Source organism: Heterodontus francisci, chromosome 27 (genome assembly GCF_036365525.1).
Source record: "Heterodontus francisci isolate sHetFra1 chromosome 27, sHetFra1.hap1, whole genome shotgun sequence".
NCBI lineage: Eukaryota > Metazoa > Chordata > Chondrichthyes > Heterodontiformes > Heterodontidae > Heterodontus > Heterodontus francisci.
Window position 1 is genome coordinate 54,887,942 of NC_090397.1, and position 27,783 is coordinate 54,915,724.

The window sequence follows — 27,783 nt, forward strand, 5'->3', positions numbered from 1 at the left end:
GGGAGGGAAAAAGGGATGGAGGGAGGGAAAAGGGATGGAGGGAGGGAAAAAGGGATGGAGGGAGGGAAAAAGGGATGGAGGGAGGGAAAAAGGGATGGAGGGAGGGAAAAAGGGATGGAGGGAGGGAGGGAGGGAGAGAGCAGGTGGTAAAATGAGAGATGGAGGGAATTAGAGGGAGGGAGAGGGAGGACAGTAATTATCCCCAATAACAGGGGCACTGAAGCCAAATGTCATACCTTAGCTGGGACATCAAGTGGGCTGAAACCGCTTTCTTTGGAATATCTCTCTCTAATCTTTCCACTTAGCTATCTAGGGCTCAATCATAAAAAGTTTCCTTGATACTGATTTCTTTGAAGACACACTCAATCATCCACCCAGTTTCTCCCCTACTTCCTGGTCAGTCTCCACTGCTCTCACCTTGTTAATGGTATTGAGAATCATTTATGTGAAAGGCACTGCATAAATGTAAGCTGTCAATCTTCTGAAAGGCCTTTTTGTTTTAAAAGTATTGCTTCTCCCAATCAACATTTTAGAAATTGATGGTATATTTGACACTTCACCTCTGAACAGGACTGCAAATACCACACACTGATCTGTCCTGTGCAGTGCCTGGAACTGTTTCTTCTGGACCAATGGTCAAGGTCAAACAGATACGGTACGAACAACTCACCAGTAGTGTAAACCGTCCACTAAATCGCTTGTCAAAGATAAGCCAAAGATCCAATTGGTAGAAATTTGGATCACTCCCCCTTTGAGAATCGATTACCCATTTTCTTTTTTAGTAGGAACAAGTTTTATTCCTTCCCTCAGTTTTCCACAAGATTTGACCTGTTACTGAACAGGCACAGGAACTTTGCACTCCATCCCTGGTTAAATTATTTTGAGAGTTATATCTTTCCTTTGGACATCTGGTCCTGTTTGTGGATATTGCAATATGCAAATTGGCTGCCATATCTAACTAAAGTTATTGATCTTTACAGCAAATCATTGCATGTGAAGTGCTTTGAGATGTTTGAGAAAGGTGATTTGTTAATGGCTGCAAGTCAATTTTTCATTTCTGATTTACATACAAAGGGCAGGATTTTATTCTGCCCTTGGAAACAGGCACGGAGGTGGGGGTGCTGTTCCTGACATAGGCAGTGGGATTTCTGCCATTTTGTCTGGGGCAGGGAAGGCCAGGCATTGAGTGATCCATCGCCCCTTCCTCCCACCCTGAGCCCACCACGTTGGCCTGGACATGGTCTGGCTGATGTGGGCTGCCCACATTGCCAAATGAAAATTCCAACTGGAGGAGGAACGGGGCCTTAATAGACCCTGTAATTGCCAATAATTGGCCTCAAATGGCTGCCCATGGGCAGCCAATCTGACCTTGAGCTGCCCTCATTCAAAATGGGTCAGGGTTAGGATCGTGGCAGCAAACCTGCAGAGGCCAGCGGGACCAAAGTGCGTGCCTGCCCACCTCTGATCTGGACCCCGATCAGGTTTAAAAATCCAGCCCCAGATACACTATCAGCACAAGTTGCTGTGCCCTCTTCAAATACAAATCAATCAGTCCAAAGGCAATTGAAAAGGAGAGAACACAGTTTGGTAATAGGATCTTTGTCTGTAATGGCTTCTTTCTTTGTGAAAAGCACACAAACGGATGTTGTATCATAGGATTGGGAGTTATTAAGGGCAGCACAGTGGCGCAGTGGTTAGCACCGCAGCCTCACAGCTCCAGGGACCCGGGTTCAATTCTGGGTACTGCCTGTGCAGAGTTTGCAAGTTCTCCCTGTGATTGCTGGGTGCTCCGGTTTCCTCCCACAGCCAAAGACTTGCAGGTGATAGGTAAATTGGCCGTTGTAAATTGCCCCTAGTGTAGGTAGGTGGTAGGGAATATGGGATTACTGGAGGGTTAGTATAAATGGGTGGTTGTTGGTCGGCACAGACTCGGTGGGCCGAAGGGCCTGTTTCAGTGCTGTATCTCTAAATAAATAAAATAAAATTAACAATCAAAGAAATAAACCAGGTAACTACAGCGTAGTCTAACATCAGTAGTGGTAAACCTCGAGAGGTCACAGCTAGGGATAACGTCAACAGTCTCCCATCCCAGTTAATTCACACCTCGGATAATGAAGCAGTCTGTGTCCGCAAACAGCAAGACATGGACAACATTCAGGCTTGGGCTGATAAGTGGCAAGATACATTCTCCCACACAAATTCAAGGCAACTATTATCTCCAACAAGAGTGAGTCTAACCATCGCCTCACAATCAACATCCTAGGGTCACCAGTGAAACTTAACTGGACCAGCCACATAAAGAGTGCGGCTACAAGAGTAGTCAGAGGCTGGGAATTCTGCGGTGAGATACTCACCTCCTGACTCTCCAAAGCCTGTCCACCATCTACAAGGCACAAATTAGGACTATGATGAAATACTCTCCATTTGCCTGGATGAGTGCAGATCCAACAACACTCAAGAAGCTCGACACTACCAAGAACAAGGCAGCCTAATTGATTGGCACTCCATTTCACTCCCTCCACCACTACTGTACAGTGGCAGCAGTGCGTACCACCACTGTTAAGGTCAAGTGGGGAGGAGTTGAAGGGCTTCCCTCTTCTTGTTTGACTGCAACAGGTTTAATTCTTTCCTAAAGTGGATGTACTGGCCAATGCAATAGGTGTTTGATTACTTACTTGCTATGATCATAACAAAAACCAATCGGACAGGTTTTCTTGAGCTAACAAAGAGGTTAACTTTATTGTACCTAAATTGAACTAATAAAAATAATAAACAATGTGCCAACTTTCACTCACACACACTAGAGGTTTACACACACACAAATAGGTTATAGAGTGGGGCAAGGTAAATCGGTTGAGTTAGAGTCCATAGAAAAAAAAATGTGTATACAGTCTGCGGCGTTTGGAGATTCGCCTGGCTTCTAGCTAAATTCGGTGGTCCTGAGGCTTTTAGCTTGAAGAGGTGGATGACTGGGTAGGTAGGTCCCTTGGAGACAGCAATGCGGATGATTTCCTCCAAAGGATTTTCTGGTTGTAGCTGGAGTATGCAAAGGTGGTCAGTCAACAGGCAGGATTTGAAAGCTTTCAAGCGGGAATGGAGAGAGAGAGAGACACCGACCCCCACTTGGGTCTACACATGTCAGAGTCCAGTTGCTTCTCCTCTGTTTGCTGCAGAAAGACATAAGCTTAAAACCACAGATGAGGAGGGGCTTGTCACATGACAGTCACTCAGTCATTCAAGCATAGCAGTTAGCACTATTTCTCTCTTGCTAAAAAGAACAGGTAGTTCCTTTAAACTTCCTGGCCCTTGGTTCTTGCTGGGGCATGAGCATACATTTCGTCTCCCTCCTCACAGCATTGCAGCGTAGGATACAGTGTTACAAATTAGGCAGCCATCTTAACCTGCCAGCAAAGTCATCCTTTTAACTGGTCTTTTTAAAAATGTCTTTAAAAATATATAAATTCAGATCTCCAGTCAGTGGCTTAAAGTATCTTTCAGCAAAGCACACTGGCGTAACACCTCCCCACCATGTGAAATGAAATGTGACAAGAGGAACATTTCATGATGAGGTCACAAATTAAAAAGAAACCGTACATACACTCATGAGTCTCACTAACATAGCCATATTTTTTTTTCATCCAGGATTGGACACGAGCACAACTGGGGAACTCTGAATGCTCTGACTAGGCTCAATCAGCTTGTGCTCCAGCATATACTGAATTTCCTTGTGTATTTCTACAATATTTTCTTATTCCACTTGCTCTATATCAGTGAACTCAACCCTGGATTCAAATTTGTTCATAACCAGTGCCATTCGTACGTCATATGGACAAATGCAGGTTAATTAAAGAAAGCCAGCATGGATTTCTTGAGGGAAAATCATGTTTGACTAACTCGCTGGAGTTTTTCTGAAGAGACAATTGACAGGGTTGATGAGGGTAATGCAGTTGATCTGGTGTACACGGACTTTCAAAAGGCATTTGATACAGTGCCACACAACAGACTTATGAGCAAAGTTATAGCTCATGGAATAAAAGGGACGGTAGCAACATGGATACGGAATTGGCTGAGTGACAGGAAACAAAGAGTGCTGGTTAATGGATGTTTTTCAGGCTGGAGGAAGGCTTGTAGTTCCCCAGGGATCAGTGTTGGGACCCTTGCTTCTCCTGATATATATTAAATGACCTAGACCTTGGTGTACAAGGCACAATTTCAAAGTTTGTGAATGATACGAAACTTGGAAGCATTGTGAACTGTGTGGAGGATGGTGTAGAACGGTGTAGAACTGCAAAAGGACATAGACAAGTTGGTGTAATAGAGAGAGAGAAACTGTTCCCACTCATGAAATGATCGAGAATGAGAGGGCACAGATTTGAAGTAATGGGCAAGAGAAGCAAAAGCGAAATGAGGAAAAACTTTTTCACACAGCGAGTAGTTAAGGTCTGGAATGGGCTGCCTGAGAGTGTGGGGTGGCAGGTTCAATTGAAGCATTCAAAAGGGAATTAGGCTGTTACATGAAAAGGAAGAATGTGCAGGGTTACGGGGAGAAGTATGCAAAGATGGTCAGGCAGGAATTGAAAGCTTTCAAGCTGGAATGGAGAAAACGAGAGACCCTCACTTGGATCTGCACATGTCAGAGTCCAGTTGCTTCTCCTTCCTCTGCTGCAGAAAGACATAAGCGTAAAACCATAAATGGGGAGTGATTTGTCACATGACAGTCACTCAGTCATTCAAGCGTAGCAGTTAACATTATTTCTCTCTTGTATCATTTTACTGATGATTGAGAGTAGACTGATAGGACGGTAATTGGCCGGGATGGACTTGTCCTGCTTTTTGTGTACAGGACAAACCTGGGCAATTTTCCACATTGTCGGGTAGATGCCAGTGTTGTAACTGTACCGGAACAGCTTGGCTAGGGCAGCAGCAAGTTCTGGAGCACAATCTTCAGTTCTATTGTCGGAATATTGTCAGGGCCATAGCCTTTGCAGTATCCAGTGCCTTCAGTTGTTTCTTGATATCACGCGGAGTGAATCGAATTGGCTGAAGTCTGGCATCTATGATACTGGGGTCTTCAGGAGGAGGCCAAGATGGATCATCAACTCAGCACTTTTGGCTGAAGATTGTTGCAAATGCTTCAGCCTCATCTTTCGCACTGATTTGCTTGGCTCCCCCATCATTGAGGATGGGGATATTTGTGGAACCTCCTTCTCCAGTTAGTGGAATTTCGGAATTTAGTCAGTGTAAGTTAGAAATAAAAAATACTTAGAGTGACTTGGGAAATTAAGGACAGCCAACATGGACTTTTGAAAAGGCAAATCAAATCTGACAAATTTAACAGAATTCCTTGAGGAAATTGTATTGATAAAGGAAATGCAGAGGATGATGTGGACAAAGATTTTTTAAAAAAATAAATGCTTGATAAGGTGCTGAATTTGTTGATGAAATTAAGGTACCGTGTTAAAGGAGGAATGGCAGCATTGGCAACAGCGAGCAGTAGTTTTTGGAATGGAGGGTTATCAATTATACAAAACATATACATAGACAAATAAATAATGAGCATTGAGGGCACAATAACAATTTATAGATAATACAAATATAGGGAGTATGGTTGACTGCGAAAAGGACTAAGTTTTTTTTTTAAAGAGGACAAACCGTTGTCAGATGAAATTTAATGAGGAGGAATGTGAGGTGATGCATTTTGAGAGGAAGAATAAGGAGAGGAAATAGACACTAAATGGAAAAACATCAAGACGTAGAGGAGCAGAGAGATTTAGGGGTTCAAATATCCTAATCTATACAAGTGGCAGGACACATTTATAGAGCTGTTAAAAAAGTACATGACATTGTAGGTTAAAAATAAAAGTAAAATGCATACAAACCATTGGTTCAGCTGACTTACAAAACTGGACAGTTTTGGTAGCCCTACTTTAGGAAAGATGCCAAAAATATACAGAGCGTGTGGAAGAGATTCACTGATATGATACCATGGGTGACAGGCCTTAGATTCAAAGATCAGGCTGAAGTGTTCAAAATAATGAGGGGTTTTGATGAGGTAAATGGGGAAAAGGTATTTTCATTGACTGGTTAGTTGATAATTAGAAAGCCTCCACTTAAGATCATCACCAAAAACAAAAAAAGGTAGAAGTTAGGAGAAATCCCTACATAGAATAATTGGTATCCTAACAACGCTATCAAAATGAATAGTAGGATATCAATCCATTAAAAAATTTTAAAAGGCAAGTGGATAAATATTCACAAGGAAAATCTGAAAGGAAAGGGCAGGAGGTCTGGGACTAACTGGATATCTCTTTCAGAGAGTCAGCAGAGACATGATAGGCCCAATGGACTACTTCTCTGTTGCAAAATTCTCAGATTTAAAAATGGCTTCATTTGCAGGAAATGGACCCCAGTATATTTCGATACAGTAGCTTCAGAATTGATGTTTCTGCCAGGGAAGAGACATACGTCTAAATTTTGTTTGCCACAGTCATTTTTGGAAAGATATTTCTCTACCTACCTTGTTCAAATGGAGTAATCTGTCTGAAGTCATTACAGCAAGACAGACTGTGGATGGTCAGCATCAAACCACTACACAAAGGTTAACATTCAGGGACCTTGTGTCCAGTTCAGTTTACACTGATTAGTGTACAAGATTAGTGGATCAAATGTGACTTTTTTTTTACCCGAAGAGAACTGTTCAGCTTTTAATACTGTATAATGCAAGATTGTTTCTGTTCTCATCCATTTACTAGTTAATAAATCTGTTTAGAGTATCACTTTCCAGGATTGAGGTAGATCATGTCAGGGCATGGGATACATTCAGTCGACAAAATGCAGGAACAGAAATTTTCTGTTTGATCTCTGGGCTCAGCACACGTCTAGATACTAGCACAGTTCATCCATCTCCAGAGGGGGTGGGGTGGGCTGGGGTGGCGGCTGGTGGTGGTGGGATGAGTAAGTAGAATGAAGTTGTTACACACGCAACTAGCAAAAGACATCACAAATAATTGCAAATTGATGACTGCCCAGATGGAATCTTCATAAAGCATTTACAATGTAGTTTTACGATCATCTAGTTCATGGTTTATATTTATTTATTTAGAGATACAGCACTGAAACATGCCCTTCGGCACACCGAGTCTGTGCCGACCGTCAACCACCCATTTATACTAATCCGACATTAATCCCATATTCCTACCACATCCCCATCTTCCCTCAATTCCCCTACCACCTACCTATACTAGGGGCAATTTATAATGGCCAATTTACCTATCAACCTGCAAATCTTTGGCTGTGGGAGGAAACCGGAGCACCAGGCGAAAACCCACGTGGTCACAGGGAGAACTTGCAAACTCCGCACAGTCAGTACCCAGAAGTGAATGCGGGTTGCTGGAACTGTGAGGCTGCGGTGCTAACCACTGCGCCGCCCATTGTTTAGAGATCACTTTTAAATTTGGGGAACTTAAATTGGTAGATGTAAGCTAATTGAAATTCTGGAATTCAGAAGACTGCAGGACCACCCATGATAGTTACACTTCAAAGATCTTTCCATGTGTACTTACAGAGTCAGAGTTAGAGAGGTGAGAGCCATATAAAGGCAGGTGGGACTTGTTTAGTTGGCAAATTGAAGTCAGTAAATCTGAAGAGATTGGCACTGTCTTTGTTAGCAATGTTAATTATTCATGTGGCTAACCAGAATCAGAGATGTTTGGAGTTGGTGTTAATTAGTTTAAATTTCTATCTGGGACATCCCAAACGTACACATTGCTATGGAGATAGATTATGCAGCGAGATGCCTCTTGGTCAGGTGTTTTTATCTTTGTGTTTTGCTCACAGAAAGTCAGTTGGTGTTTGAAAACAGCTAGACCCAATAGCAAAGGGCTATCAGGAGTCAAGGGTGCTTTCTAATTCGAAGACACTATGCTAGAGTGCCAGTGAGACCCATGCTTAATCTGGGAAGTCCACAATTGCGGGTGTTGAAGGAGAGTTGAAGGGCTCGCCTGGCCGGATGCTAGCGGAAGGACCCCAAGAGATCTTATACCTCGGAGGATAACTCTAAAACCCAGGAGAATCAAAGTGAATTCCTGAGAGCTGTGGTATGCTTTGGATTGGTCCCAGGAGAAGTGAATGAACCTTCAAGATCCTGTAAAGTATAGGGGAACTTTTAGGTGAAAGTAAAAGTCAAACGGGGAGTGCTCTGTTGAAATTTTAAGTTTAAACTATAAGACTTTACGTCTGTTGAGATTTCTGCTTTGAAATATAAGTGATTACAAACTTCAGTATTAACTTAGTAGTGCTTTGTTTAACTCTTGTACAGTAAGTTTTTTTGTTTAAAACATGAAATCCTGTGACGTAATTCATTCAGTAATTACTGGGGGTTCAAATTTCTTTTTAGGAAGTTACTGGTCTTTAATGGGATTGTAACAGTAGCTATATCTAGTAACCAAAGATAAAAGCAAAATACTGCGGATGCTGGAAATCTGAAAACAAAAAACAAGAAATGCTGGAAATACTCAGCAAGTCTGGCAGCATCTGTGGAGAGAGAAGCAGAGTTAACATTTCAGGTCAGTTCTGAAGAAGGGTCACTGACCTGAAACGTTAAATCTGCTTCTCTCTCCACAGATGCTGTCAGACCTGCTGAGTATTTCCAGCATTTTTTTGTTTTTATTTCTAATTACCAAAGAAATGCTCAGCTCAAACAATTTACAAGTGAAAGAAAAAATCTGCATTAATACAGTGGCTGTCACAACCTCAGCATGTCTTAAAGTGATTTACAACCAACGAAGTACTTTCGAAGTGTAGTTACTGTTATAATGTGGAAAAAGCAGCAGCCAATTTGTGCACAGTGAGGACCCACAAACCGCTGCACCAGCTAGTGGGAACCCGTACAAATCTGCAGGCTGCTCTTTCTTTTTGAAAATACGCACTGAAGGTTTAAGGCATTTGTTATTATCAATGAGACTCCAAAGCAACTGAGGTAAAATAGTGCATTACTTTTTAACATTCACTGAAATATGCCAAATTAAAGAACAATAGCATTGAAAAATTAGAGCCATTCCCTTCCCAGTGAATCATTATCCCTCAGATAGAATTGAAAAGTCCATCCGATAATTCTAACCACACCAGCCTACCCTTAGAATCACTTGCCTTCTTTTTTTCTGATTTGCATATTAATTTAATTCCTGTGGCTAATTAATTTTAATGACCGTAATTAATTAAAAATCAACCAATCTGTGATCTCGTCACACTGAGAATTAATCGGAATATGCCACCGAAAATGCTGTAAAATTCAAGAGGAAATATTTTTTTCTGCACGCAATACAGAAATACAATACAATCAAGACAGATTAAAAGCTCCTTCTAATGGTCTAGCATGGGCAGTGCAAGCTCTTTATTTACCTGGGCATGAATTGTGTTTACTTGGGAGGTTTGAGATGTTGGAAGGATGGAGGCAAAAAACCAACATCACTGGGAGATGCGGGGAGAAAATGAGAACATCTGCACGCAGGCATTTTCCAATAATGGGCAATGAACAGCAACAAGCAGCAGTAACCTTGGCTCATTCACCTGCTTTTTCTTAAAGCAGGAGTGTTGAGAACGATTGCAGTGCACTTACTGCTCCCCAGGCTGATCAGCTAATGCAGCACAAATTGGGGATGGAACCACAGAACATTACAGCTTCACTGGCTGTTAGTACGCCATTCATCGTTATGATATAGGTAGTCATTGCCTAGAGTTCTTGGCCTCTCTTTAGTTGCCAGCACGGTTACTGACGGACACTTTCAAGTAGACTTGATCTGGCCTTTGCTGCCAGATCATTTACACTTGCACCTGGAATACTGAATGCTCTACTGAGCTTACAATATACACACACATCTTTTAAATTCACATAAAACATTTATAAAGCATGGCCTGTAAAATTGACACTGAATTTTAGCATGGCACAATTAAATTATTATGAGTGCAGAGGTCATTTTAAAAATAATTATAGGCTCTTGCTCTAAAATCAAACAATGCTATATTTCCCATATCCCCCATAGTTAGAATTAAATAGATTAGTCTGCTACCCCAAAGCCTAGGTGAGTAAAGGCAGCATGCCACAGCCATAACAACTTACACCTATATAGCACCTTTAATACAGTAAAACATCCCAAGGCACCTCACAAAAGCATAATCAGACAAAAATTGATGGTGAACCAAAGGAGGAGATATTAGGATAGTGGAGGTAGGTTTTAAGGAGCATCTTAGAGGAGGAGAAAGGGGGAATTTAAAGCTTAGGGTCTAAATGGCTGAAGACCACTGATGATGGAATGAAGGGGGCGAAGAATTTATAAGAGGTCAGAGTTTAGAGGAATGCAAAGTTCTTGGAAGATTGCAGGCAGGTTACGAAGACAGAGAGGAACAAGGGCATGGAGGGAATTTGACCAGCAGTATGAGAATTTTCAAATTGAGGCATTGATGCACAGGGAGCCAATGTAGGTCAGCGAGGACAGTAAGAGGTGAGCAGGACTTGGTGAGAGTTAGAAAACAGGCAACAGAGTTTTGGATGAGTTACGGAGGGTGAAACATGTGAGGCCAGCCAAGATAGCACTGAAATATTCAAGCCTGAAGGTTACAAAGGGATGAAATGAGAGTCTCAGTAGCTGATAAGCTGAGGCAGGGGTGGAGAAGGGCAATGTTCTGTAGGTGCAAGTAGGTGGCCTTTGTAATGGAGAGGATATGGGGTCCGAAGCTCAGCTCAGGGTCAAATAGGATGCCAAAGTTACAAATAGTCTTTCTCAGAGTGCTTTATAAGAGGGAGATCTGGATACTGGGCAGGAAGCAAAGAAAATTAGAAGCAAGGAGACCAAAGGCAGAGTCAGGAAGAACTAAGTTTTAAGAGGCATTTGAAGGCAGGGAGAAGGACAGCAAGGCAAAGTGATCTCGGAAGAACTCAAAATGGCAGGCTGAAATATCAGCTACTAAAAGTGTCAACTTGGCTCAGTTGGTAGCACTCTTGCTTTAATCATAAGGCTATCGGTTCAAGTTCCACTATGGACTTAAGGACATAATTTAGGCTGAAACTTCAGTGCAATGCTGAGGGTGGATTAGATGTTAAAGCAAGGTTTCATGTGTCTCCTCAAATGTATGTGAAAGATTTGAATGGAAGAGTATCAGTTCTTTTGGTGCCCTAGCGAACAATACATCCCTCAACCAAAACCAGATTATCTGGTGAATTAGCCATTTGCTGTTTGGGAGATCTTGTGTGCAAAAACTGGCTGCTGCTCCATTGGATGTAAAGTGCTTTGCGGTTGTAAATGGGGAGGAGTGAGGTCTATCCAGGGATTCAAAAACCAGGAAGAGAATTTCAACCACTTTGGGGAATCTGAGGAAATCCCCTCAAACACATTTGTCCTAGCTCCAGTGCCCATGACTATGGCACGGAATTGGTCACACAGTTAGTCCTATTTATCTCTATCAAGGTGCTGCAGGGGTAGGGGACCCTGGAATTGGTCTTATGCATCCAGGACAGGAAGGTGAAAAATAAAATGAGACAGATGTCTTACTCCTGACCAGGTCCCAACAACTCCCGTTGGAGAGTGCATGTGTGTGGATGTTGGCCGAGGACAGGTTTAACTTGGCAGTGATACTTTCCAGAGTTGAAAAGCCAGCCAGCACTTGCTGCCGAGGCTCCCATGTGAAGAATGGCCAACTGGGTGAGGTACTGAAATGTGGCTGGCAATCGTGGAATCATACCCCAGCAAGAGGCTGTGCCTTCAGGAGAGGAGGGGAGAAAATAGCGAGTTGAAGGAGGGCAGAAAAGATTTTAAACGGTTAACTATAATCAAGGCTGAGAATCTAAGATGAAATACCAATTATAGTTTATTACAGTACAAGGGATAAGATGGCATTTTGGAAAGTTATCAATTACAATTATAAGCAGAAATACATTTTCCCTATTATTATTATTGCACTAGTACAGCACTCATTGAATATTTAATTGCAACAAGCAATAATTAGCTAAGTTTGGAATGAGATGTATGCCTGTCCTTTGGAACAGGAGCTATGCAAACGTTAATTAGATGGGTTTATTAGCACAAATGCAGCAGCTCAGCAGGAGTCACCCCTCCTCATAGAGAGCAGAAACGACATATTTAACTTCCAATCCATTTCTGATGCAGTATTTTCGGTCCAATTTATGTATGTCATTTACATTTTCAGATTTTTTTGTATTGGATTTATTTATTGATGCTGAACCTCAATCAACCCTAACAAACCTCTGCTTGTCACGTGGTCTAGGGAAGCTTTGGCTGCTATTTACAGATTTACAACTCCAGTCTGTCTGGCTTTCTTCTCTCTTGCTTCCCTCTTCTTCTCCCTGCAATGACTTTACAGTGGTATAAATCATTTGCTCTGCGGTAAAAACACTCCGATTGCTGCCATATTTCACCCCATAATAAGAGTTCTTTCACAGTTTTATGTTATTGAGGCAGTAGAGATTACAGCATAGTAATGTCAGCCCGGTCTCTCTGCAATCAATCCGCTTTATGAGACTCTGCCAGGGTTTGCAAATAAATAATGTACTTTGCAAGTCACAACTGCCACTGATTAGTCTGAATCCAGCTCACTTTTGGCAATGTTGCATAAAAACCCCAACTACTGCACCATTACCCATGTGCGGAGGGACACCATGTGATGGGCTGTCTGTCGGCTGTTCCAGTTGGATTATCTCGGGACAAAGATAGATCCTTTCCCCTTCACTGCCAAGTTGATCTCGGTCAGGCAGAGGCAGTGGGCCTGGACTAAGGAAGGAAAAGGGTTTCCATTCTTCATCGCTAGCTAGTTCACATGACAAAACAGAAAGACAGGATTGGGTTTGTCTGTGACATGTCCCCAGGGTAAAATAGACTAGATGGGCTAGGGCTCAGTAGCCACTCCTTATTGAACTGAGTGCCACTTTCCTTTTCTGGGTAACCCTTAGGGTAGCACAAGTATGGTAACAACCATCAGGCCATCTTCATTTTGCTAAAAGAGCCTACTTATCTTCCACGATCCAGTTCTGACAAAGTTAATTTCACCTAAAACAACAATCTTTTTTCATTTTTTTTCCAGGCGCTGTTGGACTTTCTGTGCATTTCCAGCTGTGTTGTGGGATTGCAGCTGCTTTGCTGTTCGGGATCACATAAATTTGTAGAGGTGTAGCTTGGAGGGTTGTGGGGTTGGAGGAGATTAGAGAGAGAGGGAGAGGCAAGGCCATAGAGGGGTTTGAAAACACGGATGAAAATTTTAAAATTAAGACATTGCTTGACCGGGTGCCAATGTAGGTCAGTGTGCACAACAGTGACAAATCATCGGGACATGGTCCAAGTTAAGATACGGGCAGCAGAGTTTTGCATGATCTCATGTTTATGGAGGGTAGAATGTGGGAGCCCAGTCAGGAGTGCTTTGGAAAAGTCAAGTCGAGAGGTAATGAACACAAGAAGTAGGAGCAGGAGTAGGCCATTCAGCCCCTTGAGCCTGGCCCGCCATTCAATAAGATCATAGCTGATCTGTCCCAGGCCTCAACTCCTCTTCCGGGCCTGGTCTGCATAACCATCGACTCACTGAGATTTCAAAAATCTATCTACCTCCTCCTTAAATACAATTAGTGACCTAGCCTCCACAACTCTCTTAGGTAGCGAATTCCAGAGATTCACCACCCTGAGAGAAGAAATTCCTTCGCAACTCAGTTTTAAATGTGTGCATGAAGGCATGAATGAGGGTTTCAGCAGCAGATATGCTGAGACAGGGGTGAAGTTGGTTGATGTTACGGACGTGGAAATGGGCGGTCTTAGCGATGGAGTGAATACGTGCTTGGTAATTCATCTCCGGGTCAAATATGACACCAAGGTTGCGAACAGACTGGTTCAGTCTCAGACTGTTGCCAGGGAGAGGGATGGAGTCAGTAACTAGGGAATGGAGTTTGAAGCGGAGACTAAAAACAATGATTTCAGTCTTCTCAATATTTAATTGGAGGAAATTTCTGCTCATCCAGTACAGGCTGTCAGATAAGAAGCTAATAATTTAGCAACAGTGGAGGAGTCGAGAGAGGTGTTGATGAGGTAGGGTGTTATCAGCATACATGTGAAATCTGATGATGTCGCCAAGGAGCAGCATGTAGATGAAAAATAGAAGAGGCCAAGGAGAGATCCTTGGGGGACATTAGAGGTAAAGGTGCAGGTGCAGGAGCAGGAACAGGAACCATTGCAAGTGATTCTCTGGCTACGATTAGATAGATAAGAATGGAACCAGGTGAGAGCAGTCCCACCCAGCTGGACAACAATGGAGAGATGTGGTGAAGGATGATGTGGTCAACTGTGTCAAAGGCTGCAGACAGGTGGAGAAGGATGGAGAAGGATGAGGAAGGATAGCTTACCTTGTCATAGTCAAATAGGATGTCATTTGTGACTGGATAACAGCCATTTTGGTACTGTGGCGGGGGGGGAACCTGATTAGAGGGATTCAAACAGAGTTCTGGGAAAGATGGGCATACATATGGGAGGCAATGACACGTTCAAGGATTTTGGAGACGAAAGGGAGGTTGGAGAAGGGGTGGTAGTTTGCAGGTACAGTGGGGGTCAAAGGTTGTTCTTTTGAGGAGGGGATGATGACAGCAGACTTAAAGGAGAGAGGGACAACACCTGAAAAGAGAGAACCGTTAACAATATTGGCTAACATGGGGACCAGGAAGGGAGGTTGGGTGGTCAGCAGTTTAGTGGAAATAGGATCAAGGGAGCAGGAGGTGGGTCTCATGGACAAGATGAGCTCAGAGAGGGCATGAGGGGAGATAGGAGAGAAACTAGAGAAAGATACGAGTTCAGGGCTATAGCATGGGGGAACTTCAGAGGAAGTTTGTCCCAGTGGGCTAGTTGAAGGGAGGGACGCAGCAGAGGCAGCTGATCGGATGGTCTCAATCTTAGTGCTTAAAAAAGTCCTTGAGCACCTTGCATTTATTGTTGGAGGCAAGGGTGGAGGAAACAGGGGAGAGGGGTTTAAGAAGATGGTTTAGAGTAGAGAAAAGAAGCTGGGGGTTGTCTTTGCATTCCAGGATGATCCTGGAATAGTGAGCAGTTTTAGCAAAAGAGAGCAGGACTCGATAGTGCTTTACGTCGTCCAGCCAGATCTGACAGTAAACAGCTAAACCAGCTGTCCGCCATATCCTTTCAGGTCGGCATCCCATGAATAAAAAGAGTGGAGATGAGGACTTTAGCAGGAGGAATGGCCAGGGTGAAAGAGAGACTAGGGTATCAAAGGTGGAGGTGAGGGTACAGTTGAGAAAATCCGTAACCGCAGAAATGTTGTAGAGAATGAAGGGCCAAACGCTTGACAGTTGGGATTTTGAAAGTGCAGTTGTAAATAAATTGGGAGATACTCTTTTCCAGGGGTGACTATATAAGGAAGTAGGGTTGGGGTGTGGAAGGGGGATGTGGGTGGAGAGTGATACAAGGAAATGATCAGGTGTAGCCTTTTTTTGTGATTGATACAATGGGACTAGCAAGACATGGGAGACGGTAAGGTCAATTTGGAGTTGAACACTGAAAAATTTGAACAGCAATAGCAGAATCCGGCCTTATATTGCTTAACAAATGCTCTCTCTGCAGTTGTATGTTTGTGCTGGGTCCCTTGATGCTGACTATAGCTAACATATACTGTGGTGCAGATACAACAATAGCAGAACTGTGCATGTCGTGTTTGTGACTGTGGGTTTAGGTGGCCTGAGGTCAAAATCAAAATGCAAGAGCTGCAGCAATTCTTCATTGTTGTTGGAGGGAGCCGCTGAAACTGCTCGTGGGGAACAGTGCCCAGTGTCTCTAAAAGCACTGGCATTGGGTTAGTTAATGCTGCCCAGATACTGCTGACAGTGCCCTTGCCTTTGGAGACAGAGACAGAGCTAAACGATCCGATAACCAACGGATCAGATCTAAGCTCTGCAGTCCTACCACATCCAGCCGTGAATGGTGGTGGACAATTAAACAACTAACTGGAGGAGGTGGCTCCACAAATATCCCCATCCTCAATTATGGGGGAGCCCAGCACATCAGTGCGAAAGATAAGGCAGAAGCATTTGCAACAATCTTCAGCCAGAAGTGCTGAATTGATGATCCATCTCGGCCTCCTCCTGAAGTCCCCAGCATTACAGATGCCAGACTTCAGCCAATTCGATTCACTCCGCGTGATATCAAAAAACGACTGAAGGCACTGGATACTGAAAAGGCTATGGGTCCTGACAATATTTCAGCAATAGTACTGAAGACCTGTGCTCCAGAACGTGCCGCACCCCTAGCCAAGCTGTTCCAGTATAACTACAACACTGGCATCTACCCAGCAATGTGGAAAATTGCCCAGGTATGTCCTGTACACAAAAAACAGGCAGGACAAGTCCAACCCAGCCAATTACCGCCCCATCAGTCCACTCTCAATCATCAGTAAAGTGATGGAAGGTGTCATCAACAGTGCCATCAAGCAGCACTTGCTTAGCAATAACCTGCTCAGTGATGCTCAGTTTGGGTTCTGACAGGGCCACTCAGCTCCTGACCTCATTACAGCCTTGGTTCAAACATGGACAAAAGAGCTGAACTCCAGAGGTGAGGTGAGAGTGACTGCCCTTGACATCAAGGCAGCATTTGACCGAGTATGGCATCAAGGAGCCCTGGCAAAACTGAAGTCAAGGGGTATCAGGGGGGAAACTCTCTGCTGGTTGGAGTCATACCTAGCGCAAAGGAAGATGGCTATGGTTGTTGGAGGTCAATCATCTGAGCTCCAGGACAACACTGCAGGAGCTCCTCAGGGTAGTGTCCTAGGCCCAACCATCTTCAGCTGCTTCATCAATGACCTTCCTTCAATCATAAGGTCAGAAGCGGGGATGTTCGCTGATGATTGCACAATGTTCTGCACCATTCATGGCTCCTCAAATACTGAAGCAGTCCGTGTAGAAATGCAGCAAGACCTGGACAATGTCCAGGCTTGGGCCGATAAATGGCAAGTAACATTTGCGCCACACAAGTGCCAGGCAATGACCAGCTCCAACAAGAGAGAATCTAACCAACTCCCCTTGACATTCAATGGCATTACCATCACTAAATCCCCCACTATCAACATCCTAGGGGCTACCATTGACCAGAAACAACTGGAGTAGCAATATAAATACTGTGGCTACAAGAGCAGGTCAGAGGCTAGGAATCCTGAGGCGAGTAACTCACCTCCTGACTCACCAAAGCCTGTCCACCATCTACAAGGCACAAGTCAGGAGTGTAATGGAATACTCTCACTTGCCTGGATGGGTGCAGCTCCAACAACACTCAAGAAGCTCGACACCATCCAGAACAAAGCAGCCCGCTTGATTGGCACACCACGCACAAACATTCACTCCCTCCATCACCAACGCACAGTGGTAGCAGTGTGTACCATCTACAAGATGCACTGCAGCAACGCACCAAGGCTCCTTAGACAGCACCTTCCAAACCTGCGACCTCTACCACCTCGAAGGACAAGAGCAGCAGATGCATGTGAACATCACCACCTGCAACTTCCCCTCCAAGTCACACACAATCCTGACTTGGAACTATATCGCCGTTCCTTCACTGTCACTGGGTCAAAATCCTGGAACTCCCTTCCCAACAGCACTGTGGGTGTACATGGACTGCAGCGGTTCAAGAAGGCAGCTCACCACCACCTTCTCAAGGGCAATTAGGGATGGGCAATAAATGCTGGCATAGCCAGTGACGCCCACATCCCATGAATGAATTAAAAAAAAAAAACCCTACTGGGTAAAGGACACATTAGACTTCAGAGGAAAGACCACCTAGCCTGAAAGAACAGTTGGTGTAGCATTTCAATTCCTATATTTGTTGCAGGATTTTAGGAAGCAGTGTGGCAGTTTCAACAGTGCAAGTTGAACAGAATACACTTGAAGAATAGGAAGCTACAACATTCTGCCAGAGCTTCATAGAATGAAACGGCACAGAAGGAGGCCATTCGGCCCATCATACTTGTGCCAGATCTTTGAAAAAGCTATTCAATTCGTGCCACTCACCATCTTTTTCCCCATAGCTCTGCAAATTTTTCCTTTTCAAGTATTTATCCAATTTCTGTTTGAAAGTTACAGTTGAATTTGTTTCCACCATTCTTTCAAGTAATGCATTCCAGATCACACCAACTCGATGCTTAAAAAAACTCATTTCTTCCCTGTATTTATTCTCAATTATCTTAAATCTGTGCTCTCTGATTATGGACCCTCCTGCCAGTGGAAACAGTTTCTTCCTATCTATGCTGTCAAGATCCTTAATAATTTTGAACACTTTCATTAAATCTCCCCTTAACTTTCTCTGCTCTAAAGAGGACAATCCCAGCTTTTCCAGTCTCTCCACATAATTGAAGTCCCTCATCACTGGTACCATTCTAGCAAATCTTCTCTGCTCCGTCTCCAATGTTTTGATATCTTACAAAAAGTCACAGAATCATACATGCAGTTCAGTGTGTCTGCACAGGCTCTTTGAAAGTGCTAGCAAATTAGTCCCATTCCCTTACTCTTTTCCCATAGCCCTGAAAATTTTCATCTTTAAGTATTTATCCAATTCCCTTTTGGAAATTATGACTGAATCTCCTTCCAACAACCCTTTCACAGGCAGTGCATTCCAGTTTAAGTACAATACATAATTCCAAACACATGGCAGAATTAGTCTGCAACTACCAGATACACTCATAGGTAAATTAAGCTGCCATGATTCCATCCAACAAATCTAAACAACCTGGTCATGTAGGAAATGAAGGCGGACATTACAAACATTCTCCTCTTGGTATCAGCTGACATCCACATATATATTTGCTTTTTTGTTCATTCTAACCTGTGTATTCTCATCAGCTGTTGCTCTGTTCCTTTGGTGCTGCAATATATAAATGGCAACAATCCTTCTGCTGACTTTAAGTTCCCTCTCCTCGTACTTGTCCGGTTTGAACATAGGAACAGGAGTAAGCCATTTAGCCCCTGTTCCACCATTCAATGAGATCACGGCTGATCTGCATCCTAACTTCAATACCTGGCTGTACTTGGTTTTTGACTGGCAACTGGAGTTGGAGCTGAAGTCAGGAAGGAGGGTCACGACAGCCCCAAAGTGACAGCTTATTGAATTAATATGATAAAACAAAAGCAAAATACTGCAGATGCTGGAAATCTGAAACAAAAACAGAAAATGCCCTCAGCAGGTCAGGTCAGACAGCATCTACGGAGAGAGAGTGGGCTGAATCTTCTGTGCCCACTGCTGCTGATGGTGAGTGAAGTGAATGGCAGCACGCCCATGGACGCTGCATGTCGCGGAGTTGCCACAATCTTCCATGTGGCAGCTCGTTATAACTGCCGGAGCAAGCCGCCCCCATCAAGCACACGGAGAGGGCTGGCTGTCCGTCCTCCACAATGGCGTCATCTGCCTGTGCGCAGGCCCTAATGCCATTTTTAAAGGGCTTTGAGCCCTACTGGTAAATTTAAATATTTAAGGCGCTGGTAAATTAAAAATAAAGACATTTCTTCTGCCCTTCTCCCACCCCACTAATAACAATTTAATTAATTATTTGCCTCCTCCCCCAAAACACTTACCTTGTCCACCTGACCTTCCCCCCATAAACTGCATAAACTTTAAATTATAACCCTTCCCACCATCCCCTACACCAATGATGTTACTTTGACCCCGTCCCCTCCCCTGATAAATTACCTCCTTCTGTCTCTCCACCAGAGCAGTGCCTCCTTTCTTCGGATGGGGATCCAAAGGGGCAGCAGTGCTGGCCACCGGGTCAAAGATTACAACGGGACAAGGTACGGCGGCGTAAGTAACAATAATTACTTAACTCTAATTTATTTAATTTATTTAAATATTCAAATGGTGCCCCCATCGTTGAGCGGCTGGGGGGGTGCGCGGCCACGAGGTCTTGCCGCTGCCGCCACCAATAATAGCGGGCCGGGTGCCCTCAGCATCGGGGTGCGTGGCGGCCCTCTCCGGGAGGCATCTTCCGGTCCCCCACCACCACGGACCCCACAATTGGGAGAACACAAAATCCAGCCCAGTGTTGATGTTACAGGTCACCGAAAGGTCATCAAGCTGAAACCTTAACTCTATCTACAGATGCTACCTGACCTGCTGAGTATTTTTGGCATTTTCTGTTTTTATGCTGCTAATATGGTCCTGTTGCCGGGTCAATTGTGCAAAATTGCTCCACCAGGATGAAAACGCAAGAGGGGATAAGGCCTGCATTTAACACGATCACTCACCTTCTCTTTTAGCCCCAGAGACATTAATTTCTAGTCTTCTTGGTATGATCTTTACCTTGTTAAAATGCACCCTTTTCTTTAATGGGTAGGCTTTCCATCAGCAAAAACAATCCCCATAGAAAAAGCACATCAGTGATCAGTATATCAATCACTGCTCTGGCTGATGGAACCATTAAGTGGTCACTTACCACTTTCTGCAAGTGTTTCTCCTTACGCGCATCCACCATCACAAGCCCCTCCTTGACCAGTCCAAGGCCCACATCATCCTTAGAGTCAGCAAACTGCAGCGTAACAAACGAACAGCTGGGTCCCCCGAATTCAACGTTCAGCAGGCACTGGGTGTTCTGAATGTCCCTGACAACGCTGTCAATTGCATCGGCTTTAGCATCTTCCTGTAGGACAGAAGAACAAGAAAAAGATCAGGATTACTTCTAATCCACACCGTTTACTCATTAGCAGTAGATTACAACCAGTCACAACAACTCATCAAGACCGAGCATTTTGGCTCAGGTAGGATCCCACCTCTGGAATGGAGACTGGACCTCTGGCCCTGAATTCTGGGATGACATCCAGTGGGACGCTCGTGTCTGGTGGGTGTGGATGTTGGTGCCCCCCACCCCGCTCATTGTACAAGTTGTGAAAGCCCATAAGGCCCTCTCTCCACCGTGTACGACTAACCTCCCTGTTGGGTGGTATAAAGATGGTTACAGCCATGGAAGAAGCACTGACTTTGGGGCACTGTCAGACTGTTAATCAGCCTGTGAACCCTTCCACTACTTCACACTGTCCTCCAAGGGAAGAGTGTGAAGATACGAAAACAAGTTATTGTGTTTGAGCTGTCAGTTTGGCTCCACTGTTAACACTCATAGCATTGTGGGTTCAGGTCCCACTTCAAAACTTGAGCAGATGTCAATGCAGCATTGAAGGGGTACTGCACTGTTAGAGGCATGAGGGTGGGGTGTTAAAACCAAGGCCTCACCTACTTGCTCCTGTGATTCATATTGCTACAGTAAGTCATGCTCTCGCTGCTGGGGCACGTTGTTGGGGTAGTGTAGAGCAGGGTAAACAGTAGCTTGATCAGTGTGTCACAGGTACCCAGGGAACCCAAATATGATTAAACAGTTTTGAGAGTTAGGAAAATAACACAAATACCATATCCAGCTGTCACTCTACTTCGCAGTTTTGTGTTTTTCTTTCTCCTCTTACATCTGTCTCTTTTCTTTTTTCTAGCATTTCTTTGTCCTCTAATGGTTCTTGAATGCGTTGTTGCTTTACAGCAAGGATGCATTAACCCACTGGGGGAGCAGCAGCAGTCATGACCGTTTCATCAACATGGAGATGTTAAGCTTTTATATTGTGCTGTTTAAATACGGGTGCTGGGAGACCAGCAGTGAGTCAGACCTTGGTGTGCACCCTTCTACAACCGGCTTTTCTTATTTTGCCAGAAGACTTACAGTCCTAGTTTTTTTCAAGTCTATGAGGGAGCCAGATTCAGCAGAGTAAATGATGAGAGCCAGTTTGCAGATTCTCATCACCCAGAAGCCAAATTAAAACTACGTCAGAATAAAAGTAACTCAAGGTAAGAATAAATTGATAGCAATTCTTGGCTTGCTAGCTGTGGTTCAGTTAGTAGCACTCTTGTCGGAGTCAGAAGGTCCTGGATTCAAGTTCCACTCCAGCACGTCAGCACAAAAGTCTAGGCTGACACTTTTGTGCAGTACTGAGGGGGTGCTGCACTGTCGGAGAGGCCATCTTTCAGATGAGCCATTAAGTGGAGGCCCTGTTTGCCCAGTTGGATGTAAAAGATCCCACGGCACTATTTCAAACAAAAGTTATCCCTGGTGATCTGTCCAATATTTATCCCTCAATCAACGTCACAAAAACAGATTATCTGGTCATTATTACATTACTGTTTCAGGGAGCTTGCTGGGTGAAAATTGGCTGCTGTGTTTCCTACATTACAACAGTGGTTGTAATTGGTTGTAAAGCGCTTTGAGATGTCCAGTGGTCATGAAAAGTGTGGTAAATGCAAGTCTTCCCTTTTCTTTCAGTGTGATGTTATGCCCCAAGTGAGGGATTAAGGGAAGATTCTACACTATAATTCCTCATATAGCCAGTTCCACAACTCAAAAACCATCCAGTTTGGTTGAGGGGGTGGGGGGGCATGATTAGGAAGGCAGAGACAGAGAGGTTAGATGGTCCAGGAGGAAAGGACTGGAGGAAATCTGATGTGAAAGCCAGTGAGGGAGCAGGTACATTAATTTGAAACAATACACAACAGTGACAGAAATATTTTTAGCTGTTGACTATACTCACCTACTCAGTGAAAATGTCTTTACCTGTCAACACTACAAGGTGTCAGGTGTGCGTGGGAAGAAGTTGAATAAAGATATTTTGAACTCAATGGGTTATAAATCTTTCTACAAACTGTAAGATGTGGCACTTAATTCAATTTCTGCAATCCATTATTTCCCAGGAAAAAGGGAAAGAGGAGAAAAGAAATTCCTTCAACCAAAGAAGCCCAGTTTAATTAACCATTTACTGTTATGAGCTAAATTAAATATATAAATTAGTAATTCCCTCTGGAGATACACATTCATTATACTTGCAAATTACAGAAGAAAGAGAGGCTAATGGAATCAACTGAGGGTTGCTAAGAAACCGAATACTCTTTAGTTGTGCGAGCATGCTGCAGGATAGTTGATAAGTGTTGCTTTGAAGTTGCAATGATGTTCCCAAGTGGCCAGAAGCTCCATAATTTACAACATGGTTTCAACATGCTGACTTCCAAATATGGCATCCAAAGCATTCTACCCTCCATCCTCACGGTGTTTGAATCGAGACTCCGCACACGGTGTCCTATAACCCTTCCTTTTCTGGAATCTCATCACTGTGGAATTCATTCCCTCCCTTTTAGTCGAGAGACTTTTAAAACTTGATGGCATCTAATTACTAACAACACAAAATGCTGGAAATAATGGTCAGTCAGCATCGGTAAGAGAGAGAAAGGACACAGTAACATTTTAGGTGCATGTGAAATGTTACATTTTTACTTGCTGATATTTGCTCATTACGGGGTAAGTACCTTGCCTCCTCCCCACAAAAAACACCTGCAGCAGTAATGTGGGTCACAACAGTATCTGGTTCCATTTAATTCCTGCTTCCAATGGTTCCTCAGGGTTTGAGAGATTGGACTATGCTCTGTTTTGGCACAAAGTGCCAGTCAGCTTCAAACACTCTTAAGCAGATACAGCATGCTAGATCAAGAGTGAAACTTTCTCTAGTCTGCGTTGCAGGATCATTCTCAGGTCAGATACAGCACAGTAAAAATAAAAACAAAAAGAGGAGAATACTGGAAACCTGCAACAATAGGTAGCATTTTACAGTTTTTCATTCAGGAACAGCAGACTCAGCTGCAGTGTGAATCTTGCTCTGTTTTATTCCATCTATCTCTCTTAACTTCAGCCTTTGCCACATGAATGTGACACCTTATACCTGGCTTGGCCTCAGACAGAATGTCAATTTAGCTCCCGTTTATGGGGCAGTTCTGTGTTGTTAATTTATGCACAGTAAAAATTGAATTAAAAACTCATTATACTTACAAATCTTAACAGCCAGGAGCGAGAAGAATATTCATTCTAGTGTCCTGGGCTGGAGTTGAACTTCGATTATAGAATTGAAAATGCCAGCCAGTCCCTTCAGGACCCCTTTTGGACAGACTTGTATTGATAATGCAGCTGATCGCATGTCAAAACGTCTTAAAGCAGTTTGCACAGAATGAATTTAGTGACTGTTATGTAGACAAAGGCCACAATCATTTTGCACACAACAATCAGATGAATGATTTAATTAATTTTTTTTGGTTGAGTGAGGAATGTTGACCAGAACACCAGGAAATCTCTCTGCTACTTCAAATAGTGCCCTGGGATATTTAACAGTCAAATGAACATCCAGCACAGGCTAACAGGGCTGTGGCTTAATGTCTTATTGACTGAACAAAAAACAAGATCAGTTACAATAAATGCTCAGTAAACTTTGTCTTGGGCTATTTTAAAGGTATTTGATTGTAAAGTTAAGTGCCAGTGAGATCATTCAAGAGTTCCTCTGTCTGAGCCTGCGAGAGAAGTGTGGCTGCAGCTCTACCTGGGTTGCAATATGCTGCAGGTAGGAAGCCGTCCCAGACGTTGCTTCAAATGAGGGCGCTGGTGTTCACTTTCTAAAAGATATCTGGTGCGCGCACACACTTCTGTGTGCCAGACTTTCAACACAAGGACTTTTAAGAACTGACCAAAATAGGTTGGTTCCTTTTTCACAGTTAAATTCTACCCACTTTCTTACCATATCCCTCAATCCTCTCCCTCCCCAGAAACAGATCTAATTGTCTCTTGAAGCCTTTGATACCTTTCAATGTCCATCCATGGGGACTTACTTCACAACTTGAATAAGCTTGGCCGAGTCACTCTTGTTGCTCAATAACTTCCTAATTGTAAGCTTGCAGACTCAGAAGTCATTACAAGGCAAGAATGGGGGCTGCAAATGGTCTTCATAGAGTGCAGGATGATCTTATTCATCATCATATCCCTATTTTACCAACTGCAGATGCCAATATGCTCTCCATGTCACTGATGTGGAAGGGAACCCCTAGGGAAGTGCCAATCATAGCTTGTGTAACTATGGAAACCAATAGTTGGCTTGTCATCTAAAATTGCAGTGCTGGCATATGCCACATCCAGATACTTCACAGCAATGTCATTACAATTTCAGTACAGTATGGTGGCAGGCCGGGGGGTACTTTAATATAATTTCCACTTGAACTGTGGAGGAATAAACCCTTAGCTTTGCTCCTTGGAAGTCCTGCATGGTGCCGAGTGGAAGCAACACCATATGAAGTACTGGTACTTACGAGGTCTGTCACTGGTGCTGAGGGTAATATGAGGGGATGAATTAAAAACATTTCTCAAGAAGTATATTTCACAACACTGAAGGACATTGGCTTGGTCTATTTTCCCTAAATATGTCCAGTGGCAACATCTCTAACATTAAGGTAATTGCACTGGCTACAATTTTGTCAACACTTGCACACTGGCTTATAGCAATTACTAACCTGCTTGATCGACAAACATTGAAAAGCAACTCTTGCACATGTTGCAAGGGGAAACTCTGTTGTAATCTTACTTACATCTTGTGGTACCTGGATATACGCGAAAGTATACTCTGTGGCCTGAGGGGGCAGGACTCGTGTGCTGAAGGCAGGCGGCAGAACACCTAAACGAGTGGATGGCACACACTCTTTCTAAGGGAAAGAACAACAATCAGCACATATCTTAGCATGCAGTGAATACAACATCAACTTGCATTTATCTAGTGCCTCTGATGTAGAGTTTTTACAGGAGCATTATTAGACAAGATTTGACAGAGCCACATGAGGAGATAATAGGACAAGTGAGCAAAAGCTTGGTCAAAGCAGTTGGTTTTAAGGAGTGATTTAAGGTGGAAAGGTGGAGGATCTGAAAGGTTTACAGAGCGAATTTCAGAGCTTAGAGCCCAGGCAGCTGAAGGCACGGCTGCCAATGGTGGTGTGAAGGAAAGTGGGAATGCGCAAGAGGTCAAAATTGGAGGAGCACAAAGATTTCAGAGGATTATAGGGCTGGAGGAGATTAGAGATAGGGAGGGGTGAGACCACAGAAGTATTTGAACACAAAATTGAGGCATTCTCAGATTGGGAGCCAATGCAAGTCAGCATAGGGGTGATGAGCGAATGGGATTTGGTGCGAACAAGGAAACAGGCGTTTTGGATGAGCTCAAGTTTATGGAGGGTAGTAGGTGAAAGGCCATTCAGGAGATTATTGGAATACTTTGAAGAATGACACCTATATCTGAATTTTTAAATAGTAAACAATTTTTAAGATCACAAATAATAACACTATGTGATCACAAATCAGCAAAACAAATGCAAGATGATTAGAGATTATTAAAGACAGTTTGAGAGAAATGCTTTAAAGATTAAATCATACATATTTCCAGATGTCCAAAGCATTTTGCCCTCAGTATTCTTTCCACTCTCCTAAGGGACTGCATTTTACTGGGTTATGACTCCACAGGCATCAGCTTTCCAGAATATCAGCCATTGTTTATGTGCATGCCAGGTTTGCAAGCCATTCAGCTGTGTAGAGCAACACACTGTGCATACCCAGAACACACTTGCACAGCAGGGGTCAGTGGGCAGTAATGAGGAGGAGGAAACCAGGTTTCATTCTTCCATTCCCAGCAGCAGAAATGCCAAATGCATCAGCCAATTTAGATCAATGTGGTTGAATCTTAACTGCCCTCTAAAATGGGCAATATATGCTGGTGCTACTAGCAAAGCCCATATCCGCGAATGAATAAAAAAAAAGTGAACACGATACTAGTGGGGAATGAATCTAGGACCTTCTGATCCGTATGACTTAGCATAAACGGAGCATGATCAATGGATTTAGTTTCTAGTCAGAGCCCAGGTATAGGATCAGGAATACCCAAACTAATGTGCTGATCACAAAGCAGCAAAGCAAGTGCAAGAGGATTAGAGATTATTAAAGACAGTTTGAGAGAAATGCTTTAAAGATTAAATCATACATATTTCCAGATGTCCAAAGCATTTTTACCCCAGTATTCTTTCCACTCACCTAAGGGACTGCATTTTACTGGGTTATGATTCCACAGGCATCAGCTTTCCAGAATATCAGCCATTGTTGATGGAAGTGTTAAAAAACTATGCCATGCAAGATTGCATTTAGATTCCATTTTGTATTAAGGACTCCATTTTGTGATTCAAGTTTGGGAGATCGAGAGGAAGATTGCGGCTTGGCCACCCTCCTACTGAGCTCAGCAACTGTAAAGCAAACTCTCCCACCACCTTCACATCACCGCATGTGTTGTCTCTAACTATCATTTACCCTAACATGTATATTAACTGAAAGACTGAGTCTAGAATTCTCATTTCTTGCAAAAGAGACAACGGCTCCAGGCTTGTCGCTCTAGCGTATCTAACAGGAAGACTAATGACAGTCTTATGATGGGCCACAAGAGCAGCTAGTAAATACTGTAACCTTGAGTGCCAGATACATCTATGCACAGAACTTACCATACTCATCTTTCTCCACTTTAACACTTCAAACTCAACAGTGGGACTCCTGAAAATCAGGCACAAGTCCCAAAAGCCGTCAATTTTTAGACATGTGTGAAGATGATGTGAAGTTACCATGCATCTGAGCAAAATAGTACTTTAAAAATGCTTTAATAAAAAAACTACCCCCCCCCCCCCAAGTCTGTTAGTGTAAAGAAAACAATGTTCAGTATTTTTGCTAATTAGAACTTCATTCCTTCCCCATTGCTGGCTCAGAGTCTCTCGGCTTCACAGCAGTGAGGTACAAATTGATGGAAACCAGTGACACTAGTTGGAACCAGCATTTATTGCAAGGAAGGGGATGTGAGTTAAAGACTGTTCATAGCTGAGACAGAAAGCA

General features: G+C 43.4%; 1 protein-coding gene across 1 annotated transcript in view; it reads right to left on the reverse strand.

The window, feature by feature from the left end:
- snd1 (staphylococcal nuclease and tudor domain containing 1) overlaps positions 1-27,783 on the reverse strand; it is a 1,066,795-nt gene that overhangs the window by 49,244 nt on the left and 989,768 nt on the right. Inside the window, exons 21-22 of the mRNA XM_068059385.1 lie at positions 25,458-25,571; positions 20,467-20,670 (exon numbers count right to left, since the gene is read on the reverse strand). Coding sequence (XP_067915486.1) covers positions 20,467-20,670; positions 25,458-25,571 — 318 coding nt within the window. The remainder of the gene's footprint in view (positions 1-20,466; positions 20,671-25,457; positions 25,572-27,783) is intronic.